Below are 14,607 nucleotides of genomic sequence, written 5' to 3' on the forward strand. Positions count from 1 at the left end.
AGCAGTCTGAAACACAGTAGTGGCTTCAATCAATGGTTAGTTTCATTTCTTTTCAAAGGCATCACTAGACTTTCCTCATGGCTCTGAAATTGTTTTCAAACTTTGATTGATCTTCTGAATCACCTGAAGTACTTGATATGGTAGGAATATTTGTGTCCCCTCAAATTTCATATGTTGAAATCTTAACTTGGTATTAGGTGTTATATACCTCCTGTAACAGTGGTATTAGGGAGCGGTGTATTTGGGAGGTGGGGCTTTTGATCATAGAGGCGGAGACCTTCTGGATGGGATTAGTTCCCTTGTAAAGGAGACCTGCTAGAGCTCCTTTGCCGCTTCCACTATGTGAAGACACAGTAAGAAGCCAGCAGTCTTCCAGCCAGGAAGAGAACACTCACCAGAACCCTGATCTCAGAGTTCTGGCCTCCAGAGCTGTGAAAAATAAATTTCTATTGTTTATAAGCCAGCCAATCTATGCTGATTTGTTATTGCAGCCTGAATAGACTAAGACAGTACTTGTTTAAAATACGCATTTCCAACCTGTCCTCCCAGGAAATTCTGATCCAGGAGGTTCGAGGTGGGACCTGGGAAACATTTTCAACAAGGTTCTCAAGTGATAATTAAAATCAGCAACACTGCGTTAGAACAGTGGTTCTCAACTCTACTTGGGCAGCTTTAAAAAAATCCTGGTCCCTTAAAAAAAATCCTACCTCTAACCAATGTAGTCAGAATATTCGGTGGCAGGACCCAGGCATTTGTACTTTTTAAAAAAGAATCCTCAGGTGGCTTTAATGTGCACCTAGGATTAACAATCATTGTTCTCAGTGTTCTTGTGAATATTAAAATAGATTCTGGAAAAATGCTGTGGGATAATATATTTTTACCTCTAGTGCTTCTCTAAGATAAAATATATTTAATTTGAGGAAGTGTTCAAATCAGAATATTTCAGTTTGAGACAGATACCACGTAGAGTCAATTTGAGTACCAGATAGTCAACATTTCTGGGGTGAAATAAGTCAGTCTCTAGACTTTTTTCAAGAACTTTACCAATATTCTACTTGGGCTTTTAATCATGTATATAATTCACCCTAGTAACCTCTTAGCAACAGACTGTGATATGCAGATAGGATGCAAATTATTAGGTGAAGAAAGTAGAGAAATGCAGAAGCAAGATTTGAGGTTAATTGTGGTAGAATTTCAAATTGTGGCCAGGAACAGACTTCATTATTCTCCTTCTTTTTGCTTCCAGAAAAGAATCTGCACAGGTGTATTTACCTAGGTGATCTCCAGTATGGAGATTCTTAATTGGTCATCTCAGCTTTTGGAATATGTGGAAAGCCAGGTTCTGATCTGGATAATGGCACAAGGATGTTGGCAGGTTATTATGTCTCTTGATTTCAGGGAGTTTAGCTTTATTTTTGTAGTGAGGTGCATTAGTTGAGGAAGATCCAGTACCAGATGGTAATGTTGGCTGGGAGTGGTTTTCTCACCTACATTTGGCAGCTTTACTCAGAAGTGGTGTTTTCAGTGCCTGAGACTTCCAGTCTATGCTACTTAACATGCTCACTGGGAAGCTTTAGGTGGTACAGAAGCAATGACACATCTCATTAAAGGTCCTGTAACTATGAACATCTGACATCTGTGCTGCAAATAGAACTGAATGCAGCCTTCAAGTGTTTACAGATTCAAGGGGTATGTTGTTTTCTAAAGGCACGGCTGAAATTCATTATATTTACCAGTCTTGTAATTTCTAGAGGCATTGACTGGAAGACTTAGATTATGCATTAATAAACTGCTCCTTTCCAAGATGACCTCCTCCTAAATGGGTCCCCTCTTTCCCAGCATTTAGACAATGGTTTCAGCTGATGGCTTATCCATGATTTAGCAATAATCATAACAATAGCTATCATAATTTGAATACCTATAATATGCTAGGATACTTTATGTATAAGTGATACAATAGCTCTCCACGATATTCCCACTTGGTGGATGAGGAACCTGGGGCTCTGAGGAATTAAGGACCTTGCCAGAGACCACAAAACTCCTAAGTGATAAAGCCGAGGATTCTGCCAGCTGTTTGGTTGCCCAGTGGAGTCTCTGTCCATCTTGTCACGAACCCCTGCACTGTGTACAGGAATGGAATCAGCATTCGTTGCTATAAACTACAGTAAGGTAAGTGAACATTCATAAAAGTTGGCCTGTAGTTTAGTATTTAAACTGGAAAAATAAAAAAGGTAAAACAACCAGATTCAGCCTTCAAGGAGCTTGTCATCCAGTTCTTGTATCACATTAAAGAATAACACCCTGATTCTTTATACACATTTCTAGATGCTTTAACTTTACATTTTTAAAATACTGAGCTATTTAGTGAAATCAGAAAATAATTTTTAAAAATCTAAATGTGCTCATCCTAAATTTGGCCTGGTTCCTTACAGCTGCAGAAATTCATTTTCTCCCCATTCCCCATCCCCCTTCCTGAAGCCCTAAAGCACAGACCCAGTGGGAGTCCCCTCCGTTTCCCAAAGGAAATATTTCATTCATATAATGTCTCCTTTGTAATCAACACTGAGAAATGTCACTTTGATTAAACACAACTCTGAATGACTAAGACCACAGTACAATAAATTCTCCAGAGCTATCTTTCAGAACAACTGATTGCTCTCCAGTCTTAATCCTCCAGAGTCTTATTTAATCAAAATGATGTTGCTAATTAAGGATTAAAACCTCCGAATAGAATAAAAGAGAAGGATTTTTCTTTCTCCTTTGGGCAGGTCAAGGAGGCAGAATTTGCTGCAAGGAAGTAAAGAGTCCCTTCTACCTTTGGTAAGACTGCATTGTTCTCTGACATTAGGACTTAATCCAAAATAGGGCTGAGTGCTTTGTAATATTAATATAATTAGAGAAAGAAAAAAGGGGAGCAAGAGAAAGAAAAAGAAAGAAAGAGAAAAGAGGAACTGCCTCGGAGAGCTACATATACCTATACATATACATATAGACACTACTCTAAAAATGGACAATGTAGCTCACATCTGTTTGACATCCACTGATAGATAACAACAATAACAAAGAAGTTTTTTACTAAATGCTTAACTACCCTCCCTTAAGATCCACATATTTTTTTTTTCTTGAATTTGTATTTGGTAATATAAATTGCTTCCTTAAAAAACACAAAAACAGACTGAACTCCATAGGAACTCATTGGGAGAGGCAAAGATTCACAGGAAGGCTGTTTGATTTTCATGGAATATAAACTCTTTTAGGTGTTGGGAGCAAACTGGGTGAGAAACAGAGATGCTGGGTGGTGTTTTAACAAATTGTTAAATACTTCTTTCATCTTTGCATCTTCTCTCTGCATTGGCCTAGAAATTTATAATTTCTCCCAAATTAGTCTACTACAATACAGACATACTAACAGCTACCTTTTTTTGATCACTTACTATGTGCCAAGTTCTTTGCCAGCAATGCACATGGCGTTACCTCTAATAAAACTGGAGAAGAGGTATTATCCCCCTTCAGAAATGAATAAACTGAAGTAGAGAATACATGACTAGGTCAAGGTCAGTCAGCTTGTGTTAAGCAGAGTCCAGACTTCCACCCAGTTCTCTTTGGTTCCAAAGCCACCTTCTATTCTGCAGGACAAGGCACTTCAAATCTTTTTACCTGGAGGATGAATGTATCCGCGTGTGTTGGGAAGGTGCTGATAAGCTGTACTGGTCCGCATGAGACTTAGAAGCTCCTGTGATTACTGACTGAATCATCATCACAGATTCATTCCATCGTCACTTAGCCCAATTCATCACAAAGACTGAACAACTACTACCCAAATGGAATCAGAAAGTAAACAGCGAGGACGGTCATAAGCCTCTTTTCTCTCCTAGCCAGTGCTACTTACCAGTTAAAAAAAGACACTGTTTTTTGTGATCCATACTCCTGAAGGCCAAAAGCACGCAGTGGACAGACGATGGCTCTTATGCCTCCAATGCCAAGGCAAATGGTCAACAGTGCTACGTAAAACAGCCTGTGCTGCTCTGTTTTTGGTATGTTGTTAACTGCATGGTAAGTGCCCAGATAGAAATCTTCCAAGGGAAAAGCCACCACAGATAACAAAGCAGTGCCTGTAAGTGGAGGAAAAAAAGAATAAATGTAACATAGAACAATTGGATCACCAAATCACATAATAAACAGGGTTTTTCCTCTGACAGTGGCATCATTTTGTGATTGTCTTATCCAAACATTTATGGTAGTCATTGCAATTTCAGGGATAGCCTGGTGTTTTCTAATTGTAAAAATTTCCTTCAATATGTGTCTTAACTAATTCAGAGTTTTAGGTTTTTTTCTTCCTCAAGCTTGAACTGTGTTTTCTCCCAGAATGTATAAGCAAATCATATTTATTTTGCCAAAATTAAAATAACTCAGAAAAGCATTGTATACAAAATGAAGCTGTTAGTATTCCCACCCCCAGATAAAACCACTGTTAATAAAGGTTATTTGTTCTTAATCAATCGAGTGACAGAAACACCATGATCTCAGACATCTCGGAAGCCTATTACATAAAAGCTTTTAAGAAGAACATTATTATCGTTAGAGAACACAGTCTTTTTTTTTTTTCTTTCCTACTTCTCTTTCTCCGTGTAATGTCTTTCTTATTTATCTTATTTCTCACACAGCTGGATGGAGCCTTCTTTGCCACACACAGGGGTGAGAAGGCTGGGGACAGAGGAGTGTGAGCTGGAAGGAGAGGGGACATAAAGTGACAAAAGAAGGTTGAGTATCCTTCTCTCTTCCACCTTGTGGGGACCACATTTGATGTCTTTCCTTGTCTAATAAAAATTACAATACAATTCCATGCTTTTGCTAAGCTCTTTATATTTTGCAAAGCATGCTCATGGACTATATGTTTCATCTTGGAAAAACTTTGTGATGTGAGTGGATAGATTTTGTTATTTATTTATTTTTTTAAAGAAACAGGTTCAGTGAGGTTAAGTGACTTGCCCAATGTTATAAAGTAACCCAGTTGTAATCTCCCTCTTCTTGGACCTCCTACCATCAAGTAGTCAAATACTTTTTTTTTTTTGGAAATAGCATTTCCCCCTCATCAGATTACAAAAGTAATACGTTCTTATTTCAGAAAATTTGAAAAATAGAGGAAAGCACTCAGAATAATACAAAAGGCCCATAATCTCATGATTTCATTATAAATATTTTATAAATATTTATATTTTACTTAAAAATATTTTACTTAAATATATATAAATATATTTTATAAATATATTTTACTTAAATAAATTGAGGTTACACTGTTGATTTTTTAATGGAACCAAATAATATGAACAATTTTTTAAATACCTTTATACTTTTCCAACATGATTTCTAGTAATGATGTGATATTCTAATCATAATGTATTTTAAAAGACCTTTTCAGTTATTTTAAATGAATACCATAAAATACCCTGACATATAAATTTTGTGCACATCTTTATTAGCCTAAGTTCTCAGTCAAAGGCATTCCATTTTTATTGCTTCTTAATACCACTGGCAAATGTTCTTTAACAACGCAACAAGTTAGTCTCCTACCATCATTGTATGAGAAGACCTTCATTCATGTAGTTAGCATCGTTAATTTTTTTGATGATTCGATTAGTGAAAAATGACTCCTCCGTGTTCGTTTTGCTCTTCATTTTATCAATTTGGCATTAACGTTATTTGGTATAAATTTTTATAGAGTTATTTCATGTGGTTTGTTTTCTCAATTAGATTATAAATTCCTTATAGATAAAAATTTGGTCTAATGCTTCCATCTCCCCTACAGAGGCTTTCACAATGTAAAGAATATATGCACTGAAGAGCTATTTGGCAACAGATTCATTTACCATGAGGTGAGCCCTTTAAATTACTGAGTTTGAAATGTCCCCTTTTAAGGTTAGCCAGATATGAAACTAACTTCTTGCTTTCTACCACTCAGTCTTCTCTTCTGTAGGTGTGATGAGAGGCCTGGCTAGACAAAGGGATGTCCGAAGAGGACGGACAGGGCAACTATTTCATGCAGCAACTATTTACTTAGGAACAAGGCACTTTTAGTTTGAATGGTATATTTGTGTAATTTAGAAAGGCACTTTCCTTCCGTCTTTTGAGAAAATGTCATAATAGGCTGATTGTATTAAATCAAAACTTTATCTCTATCTGTTGTACAATGATGCAACTAAAAGACAAATCTATGACATATATGAAGAAAGTCTCCTCTGTGATGTGTGCAATTGTGTATCTCATCATCAGTGTGCCCACATTTAGTAGCTCTGTAGAAGCACCATGATGTGTCATACCCCCTGCTAGGTGGTTGGGGTCCACTGGCCCTTCTCTCCAGGAACTGCTGAGTCCATCAGAGAAGTCAGCCATGCAGGTGGACTATTATGTTATAAAGTGATGGATGCAATCGTATAAGTATTATATGGGTGTGGTTGAACACAGAGAAGCTAGCAACAAACACTGTTTGGTTCTTGAAACAATAGCAGGAGTTTTCCAATCATGGATAAGGGATGGAGAGATAAGGGAAGGTGACAATTTCAGGAAGAGAGAAGAGCATGTATAAGATTAGAAAACTAGGGAAGGAGGCCAGGAGAAATTAGCAAGGTTGGGGTTGCATGTTGAATGAGAAATCTAGAGAGGTGAACTTGTTAAGGTTCTTGTATGCTACATTAATAAATTTGGATTTGATTTTTTAGATAATAGAGCCAATATATAGATTTATTTGTTCAGGAAGTCAGTGTTGTTGGTAGTATGGAGTATGAACTGGAGACTGATTGACAACTGGCAGCCGAGTAAGTAGGCCATTGGAATAGTCAAAAAGAAGAAAGCTGCATTTTTTTCAGCCAGGGTTGTAGCAATTCAGACAGGAGAGACTATTTTTATATAACCTCTAATATTTAGTGACTGGTTGGAATTTGATGACAGCTGTAAGCAGAGGGCAACAAGGAAATAACTTTTAGTAAAAAAATGAATGGATGTAGAGTTGACTTAAGTCTTTTGTTTGCCAAATTCCAAAGTTGGGATTTCCATCCTGTCTGATGACTGACCTCAGAATCTAGACTGATAGAAATTACCATGTTAAACAAGAAGTCAGCAAATGCTACTGGTGTGGCCTGTTACCAAGGTAAGCAGAGTAAATTAGTCTTGGATTTGCTTAAATGTCTTCTTATCAGAAAACTTTTTCTTGGTACCAAGTAGCAGCCTCATCACTACCCATTCCATCCTGTCTCCATACCCAGCTTTATTTTTCATCCTAACTCATTGCCACATGACATCACATCTATTTCCTCATTTATTTTCTCTCTCCCTGCACCAAAAAGTCAACTTTAGCAGGAACAGATGGCTTTCTTCTCTATTGCATTTCCAGACCTGGAATAATGTCTGGTACAGAGTAGTCAATAAGAAATATTTGTTGAATGTTGAGTGATTATTTGTCATGCAGTGCCTTAGTTTTTATTCCACAGAACTTCAGCTGCGAACTTTCCAGGTTTGACTTACATTCCAATGGATTCTCTGAATGGTAATTTACCACCTGCCTGAGATTGTGTGATATGTTGAGTACCTGATATCTATCCATCTCTTTCTCATCCGTCCTCCTACCAACACTCATTTCGGCTGTACCTCTCATTATTGGTGAACAGCATGCTATATTCCCAAGTTGCTCAGATCAGAAACTTGGAGCTAATTTTTGACCCCCATCACATTTGTACCTTTATTTAGTTGCCAAGTTTTTATAGCTTTTCACTTGTTCTTTCCTGAATTGGCACTTTATTGCTTAAACCATCATCCTGAGATTTTCTGATCTCTATCTATTTAATCTCTTACTGTGGTTGACCATCCTGTATTGCAGAATAGCATTTCTCAAATGTTGTTTTCATGATATTTTCAGAGACTTCTTGTTGTTTAAGAAGAATAACTTGAACTTTTCAGTCTAAAATTCTAGTCTGTTCTTCAAATTGCTCTCTATTCCTTATTAAACTAACTTGATATTTTCCCAGCATTTCTCGCAATCGGTCCCAAACCTTTGCAGATACATATTAATATATATGTAAAGACGCACACTATGGTGTCGAATTTACTCATTTTTAAAGCATATAATCATAATTAATAATATAGAAATCGTACCATCATATGCAATCTTAATTAGTATATGACTAATTAAAAGACCACCTTTGGATAAAAACATTTCTCAATTATTTTACACGAACTTCAAAAACCTTTTTTTAGCACATTTCATCTTGGTTGTGAAGCAAATAAATTTCATATTTCTGAGGGAATTTGTCATGAATTTGGACTTGAGGTAAAAAGGTTTTGGGAAAGGAGGGCATTCTAAGGAGTAGGATATATATGTAAAGGAGTAATTATTGTAAAATATAAGTGCAATGATATAGGCATCAAAGCATTCTCTAACACACACACACACACACACACACACACACACAGACTTACTAGCATTCTTCAAATAGTACAGAGAATGAAATACATTGAAACTACATTCTTACTTCATTTATCACATTTTGTGCTAAGAGCAGAGTGAAAATAATATAAACTAAAAATTCTAACAAAAATCTACTCAATTAAGTCACAAAACATTCCAGTCAGCAGAGGACACTCACCTAGAAAATGTAGAAACAAGCAAATATACACCAGTTTGTTTCTTCCTAAATAGACATCAGTGACCCATCCAATAAACACAGGGGTAAGTACTGAAGTTCCAATAAAACACAAGTTTAAGATGGCTGCCTGGCAATTGTGATAGCCAAGCTTGATAGTGCAAAAGGGGATCATGTTGCAGACGACCTCAAAGAACGTGAACCTCTCACACAGCTCCACCAGAAGTAAGCAGATTCCAACCTGAATTTTTTTCACAGAGTATGAGGAACAGAAATCGCCAATATGTCTTATAGTTTTCTCCTTCTCAATGCTGTGATGCAAGCGTACGTTCTCATCAGTTATGGTGAAGTCTGTAACAGACATGACTACCCTCCTTGAACACAACTTATGTTAGTGGTTGAACTTCGTGATATTTTGAGCCCTATCCCTCTGATGAAAAAATAAGAAGGTTGCTTTGAATTTCACATCTCCATGCTAGAATTTCATAAGGTTTGTTTTTTGCACATGAACGTTTTTCATTTTGATGATCCAAGAGCACAGGAGAGGAGACATGAGTATTTAAACGTTCACGGTAGCTCAGTGTAGCCCAATCTGATTTGTTTGCTTAATTACTTAGCGGCTAAATTAGGATCGTCCTCCAAAATTATATTGAATTACATGAATCCAGTTGCAAACATGTGGAAACTCATCTGCCTCATACTGATAAAGGTTTAAATATTGAGGCAGAAGAAGCAGTTTTTCAGGAGAATTTGAGCACTAGATCAAGAAATAATTTGAGTCTAATAATTTCTGATACTTTAATTAAACAAGCCGGAACAGTACCAAGAGATAAAGCACAAAAGGAAATCTGTTTTGAGGGAGCACGATATCTTATCATTATTACATTTCTTGTTATTTTTGGTTGGAATTCTGATAAGAAACTTAATTAGGTAACAAAAGTGCTAGTACATTTAGGTAACAAGCAGAGTTTACAAGAAAGTAATTTAAGTGCACTAATGAAAGGAGAAAATATTAAACAAAACCCCGCTTCCTTTAAGTTGACCCCATGCTTGTAGAACAGCCTCTCAGAGGAAATCAGAATCAAAAGGTGCTATTTGACTCCTTTATTATTAATCAGTAGTCAGGGATACAGCAACCAGCCTACGCAGACTTTGGGGAATATTGGATCTGGTATCACCCTGACCCTCCAACTGGGTGAATGGGTGTTAGCATTCTATTTTGAAAAGCAGGAGGGCCAATTAAGCTAAAAAAGCAGCAGTGAAGGAGAACACCTTAACATTTAGTGGTTTAGCTGCAAGGACATACAAAGACAAGGGACCAGAATTATTGGGTCAAAGTCGTAATAATTCAACACCTGAGTATAGGAATATTATTTTCATGCTGGAGTCAAAACCTAAAGACCAATAGGGACTTTTGACTCTGGTTCTCATCTTTTGGTTCTGAGAGACTGGGAGAAAAATACTCTGTTTTGACCCCTCCTAATAGCCTCATTGGAATGGTAGCTATTTGTCTCTGCTCAGGATTGCTACCTTGGTAACAATGCCCCAAATTTCCTTTGTGTAAATTGATCATGCAATTTATGATCCAAACTTGGACAAAACAGTTTTGTGCAGGTGAAAAGTGATGCTATTTATAGTTACTCCTAAAACAGTTATAAACTGGAACTGTCCAGGGCAACACTCTAACATGTGTTCACCTTCCTTTGGAGAATGACTCCTATCTATTGCCTGAGATCATGGTGGGACTATTGATCAGGATATCCCTTTTCTTCTGGCCAAGGGGGTCAACACATGATCTAAGATAGTCCTTTTACTTTTCTCCTGTGGAATTTTAATCCTGAGTGGAATGACTCAAGAGTGGGCATGGTGGCAGCTGAGTTATTCAGATGGCAGTTTATTAGTCTGTTTTCACGCTGCTGATAAAGACATATCCAAGACTGGGTAATTATAAAGGAAAGAGGTTTAATGGGCTCACTGTTCCACATGGCTGAGGTGGCCTCACAATCATGAGGGAAGGCAAAAGGCATATCTTACATGGCAGCAGGCAAGAGAGAAAAATCATAGCCAAGCAAAAAGGGAAACCGCTTATAAAACCATCAGATCTTGTAAGACTTATTCACTACCATTCGAACAGTATGGGGGAAACTGCCTCCATGATTAAAATACCTCCCACCAGGCCCCTCCCACAATACTTGGTAATTATGGGAGTTACAATTCAAGATGAGACTTTGGTGGGGACACAGTCACATCATATCAGCAGTACCCAAAAGGGACTGCCCGTGAGGCCCTGATGGAGAACTCAGCACCTCCATGGTTCTTTTTCTTCTGGAAGCACGGTTACTTTTTCCTTCTGTAGAAGGCTCAAAGGATTCCCATTAATTTTGGTTTGATTTAGTTAGGCCTATTTGGCTTCTGTGGCTGACAAAGAACCCTAAATGATACTTTACTTTTTTGTTTACCCCTAGATGCAAGGGCAAGCTGTTCTCTAGCCACTGACTGATTTCTTTAGCCCCTGACAAAGTGCTCCTTCCTAAGCAGAGTAGTACTACTGTTTCCTAGGGCCTGATGATGATCCCATCTGAATTGTTTGGCTCCTCTCTGTCTACTGGCTCAAGATCAGGCTCCAGGTGGTGGTAACCTGTGGTCTGGGGACACTTGAGTCAGTAAGAGCAACAGCATTTGCCTTCTTTGGAGGGGATATTTGGTAAACCTCCAAGAAAGCCACCTACTCAGAAATAAAGTTTATTTTAATTATCTGTAAGGGGGAAAAATCTGACTTCAATAGGGATATAATAGTTCGCAAAGAGGATATTCATTTAAGTGGGTGTTAGGAGAACTAAGTTATACTCCTGCCCCTTTATCACTTAAGGCAAATTTCTTCCTGTCTATGAGCCTATTACATTAACTGCAAAATACAAACAGTAAAGTCTGTCTCAGAAGATCATTTCTGAGGCTTGGTATAAAAAAGGGCTTATGAAATGTCAAGAATTGCACATGGAAATGCCTTTGTTATTACTTGCTTCTATATTCCTGCATTTTCTAGCTACTCTAAGCAATGAGCCATAAAGAAATGTCATGGAACCACTTCCAAATTCCAGTTTGCACAAGAGACAGACATTAGAAGGCCTGGATTATGCGGAATAGAGTTGAAGCAATGGGAAACCACCCCCTTTTTATTTGTCACATCCCTACTAGTTCTCAGTACAAAGTTCAGAGTGAGCTCAAAGGACAAGTAGTAATTCCACTTGAGAATAATACTTGGCAGGGAATATTGAATGTCATCGTCTTTATCAACAAACTTGGGCCCTTGAGTAAGACTTATGCATACTTTAGTTTTATGCAACCCCCTCCCCCATTCCAACCCAGGCTTGTTCTCTGTCCCTGCTTCTTCTCTCTGGTATAAAGTAATATTTTTCTCCTTTATAGAGGTAATGTATGTAATGTAAATTGGATACAATTTGGAAAATATCTAAAAATAGAAGAAAAACCATGGAAGTTTTTGGAGCATTTTGTTGGATGTTTTCTCCCCATGGCTCGTTTTCTTTATTAGTAGATTTAAGATATTTAAATTGTATAATTGTGTACAATTATTGTACAATACATTTTCTACCCCATTTGTAGGTACTGTTAAAAAGCATTTTAACATGCCATTATGAACTCTTTGTAAACATAGTTTTTTATGGTTGCATTAATGGAGACGTAGTTTACTTAACTATTCTTCCATCGTTGGTTAGTTATATTTGTTTCAGATCAGTTATAAGCCAGCCTTTGTCAAACATTTGACCATGAACCCACAGTTGAAAGAAAAAAAAACCTTTATAAATAGTGCTGAAATGAATATTTGTGCATAAAGCTTTCCCCATTCCCTGATTATATCCCTAGGCTGATTTTTCAGAAGCAGTATCACTGGCTAAAAGTATGAGAAAATGTTTCAGTTTCTTGACATATAAAGCAAAATTACAGTATAAACTTCAGAAATTTTTTTAAAATTGGAAAGCCTATATTGTTTTTGGAAGGCAAAGACTATATTTATCACTAGAATCCTTCACTGGAAAGACAAAGTCACAAATGAAACATAGGGAGTATTAATGTTGACCATACTTGTACGTGTTGGCAAACGCATCTTATTTAATAGAGAAAATGAGTCAGATGCTCATTTCATGAACGGATGACATCCATGTTTTTTTCTGAGGACCCAGAGCATGTGTAAATCAGATCTTGTAAGGATTGTTTAGGGAACACACTAGGAATGCAAACCCTGCTTCTAAGGAGGCTATTTTTAAATATTCAGGATTAGAAAGAATCTCTATAAGCTACCTCCAATATGATGATAAGTTCTGAGAAAATGGTGGTGCCTTTTAAACTGTTTGTACAGTGGGTTGCTGCAATGCTTTTCCATTTGTGTATGTATTTTCAGAGTAACTTTTCATAGGTCTTCTAAACAGTAAGTATTTTTAAGGGAAGAGCTTTTCTAGCTCAATAATTCTCTGTAAATGGTATACACAAAGGTCATTTGAAGATATTTATTCTTTTAGGCCTATCGATTTCATTTAATTCCATTGACTATGAGGTTTAGTACCTGGTTTGAAAGCATTGTCAAGAACATGAGGATTGGATTCACTATAATTTAATTGTTAAAAATGGCACATCAAAGACTTGGAGTGAAATTTTTGCTTCATTGTTCAAGGTGTAAAGCAGAAATGAAAAGATAACATATTGGGCTTTACTTTTTGCTTTGTAAAAAAAGACATTCTCTGTGTAAACCTCTACTCTTCCATTATAAAGAGGCTCTGGCAGTTGTATGATACCTATACCTTGATGCTTCTGTCCAGTGTGAAAGAGAATTACTTTAGCCCTGATATGGTTTGGCTCTTTGTTCCCATCCAAATTTTATGTTGAATTGTAATCCCCAGGGCTTGGGGAGGGACCTGCTGCAAGGTGATTGGATCAAGGAGGTGGTTTCCCGTTGCCTTTCTTGTGACAGTGTGTGAGTTCTCATGAGATCTGATGCATCAAAAGTGTGTGGCACTTCCCCCTTCTCTCTCTCTCTCTCCTCCTCTGTGATGGGAAGATGTGCTTGCCATGATTGTAAGTTTCCTGCCTTCACCTTCTGCCATGATTGTAAGTTTCCTGAGGCCTCCCACTCATGCTTCCTGTTAAGCCTGCAGACCTGTGGGTCAATTAAATCTGTTTTCTCCATAAATTACCCAGTCTCAGGTAGTTTTTTGTAGCAGTGTGAAAATGGACTAATGCAAGCCCCTAGCAGAAAATAACTCATATAGTCCCAAGAATATATAAGATATTCAATTCTTCTCTAATATAGTGTGTTTTTTCCTTTTTCTTGGGATAACTAAGAATGAAGGGTATTTTTCTCCTGTTTTTCCCTCCACACTATGCAATGACCATTACAAACTTTGCTATTTTGTTGAATTCTACAATCAAGATAAATCAGTATAAAGTAAGTAAAGTGAGAATGAGTCATCACATGGACACCATAATGGTTAATTTTATGTATCAACTTGGCTGGGCAATAGGGCCCAGATATTTGATCAAATATTACTCTGGATGATTCTATGTGTTTTTGGATGAAATTTGTACTTAAGTGAGTGGACTTTGAGTAAAGTAGATTACCTCATCTAATTGATTGAAGGCCTGAATAGAACAAGAGGCTGAGGCTGACCAAACCTCCGGTCTCAGCAAGAGGGAGTTATCCAGCGGACCTGTGAACTTCCTTTGCAACATCGGTTCTACCTGGTTTCCTAGCAGACTGCCTTTGGACTCAACTGCCACTCTTCCTTGAATCTCCATGCTGTCACACTCACTTCAGATTTGGACTTGCCAAGCCTCCACAATCACATAAGCCAGTTCCTTAAAATCCATTTATATATACGCACAAGCATATTCTATTGGTTGTTTCTCTGGGGAACACGAATATTGACACTGTTCATACCACCCCTATTGTTCATTCTGTTCA

At 37.4% G+C, this 14,607-nt stretch overlaps 1 protein-coding gene across 1 annotated transcript in view; it reads right to left on the reverse strand.

Annotated features, from left to right (window-relative positions):
* LOC104672061 (solute carrier family 15 member 5) overlaps positions 1-8,997 on the reverse strand; it is a 39,711-nt gene extending 30,714 nt beyond the window's left edge. Inside the window, exons 1-2 of the mRNA XM_030939716.1 lie at positions 8,637-8,997; positions 3,890-4,112 (exon numbers count right to left, since the gene is read on the reverse strand). Of these exons, the coding sequence (XP_030795576.1) occupies positions 3,890-4,112; positions 8,637-8,997 (584 nt within the window). The remainder of the gene's footprint in view (positions 1-3,889; positions 4,113-8,636) is intronic.
* Between the last annotated feature and the right edge of the window lie 5,610 nt (positions 8,998-14,607).

Source organism: Rhinopithecus roxellana, chromosome 10, assembly GCF_007565055.1.
Source record: "Rhinopithecus roxellana isolate Shanxi Qingling chromosome 10, ASM756505v1, whole genome shotgun sequence".
NCBI lineage: Eukaryota > Metazoa > Chordata > Mammalia > Primates > Cercopithecidae > Rhinopithecus > Rhinopithecus roxellana.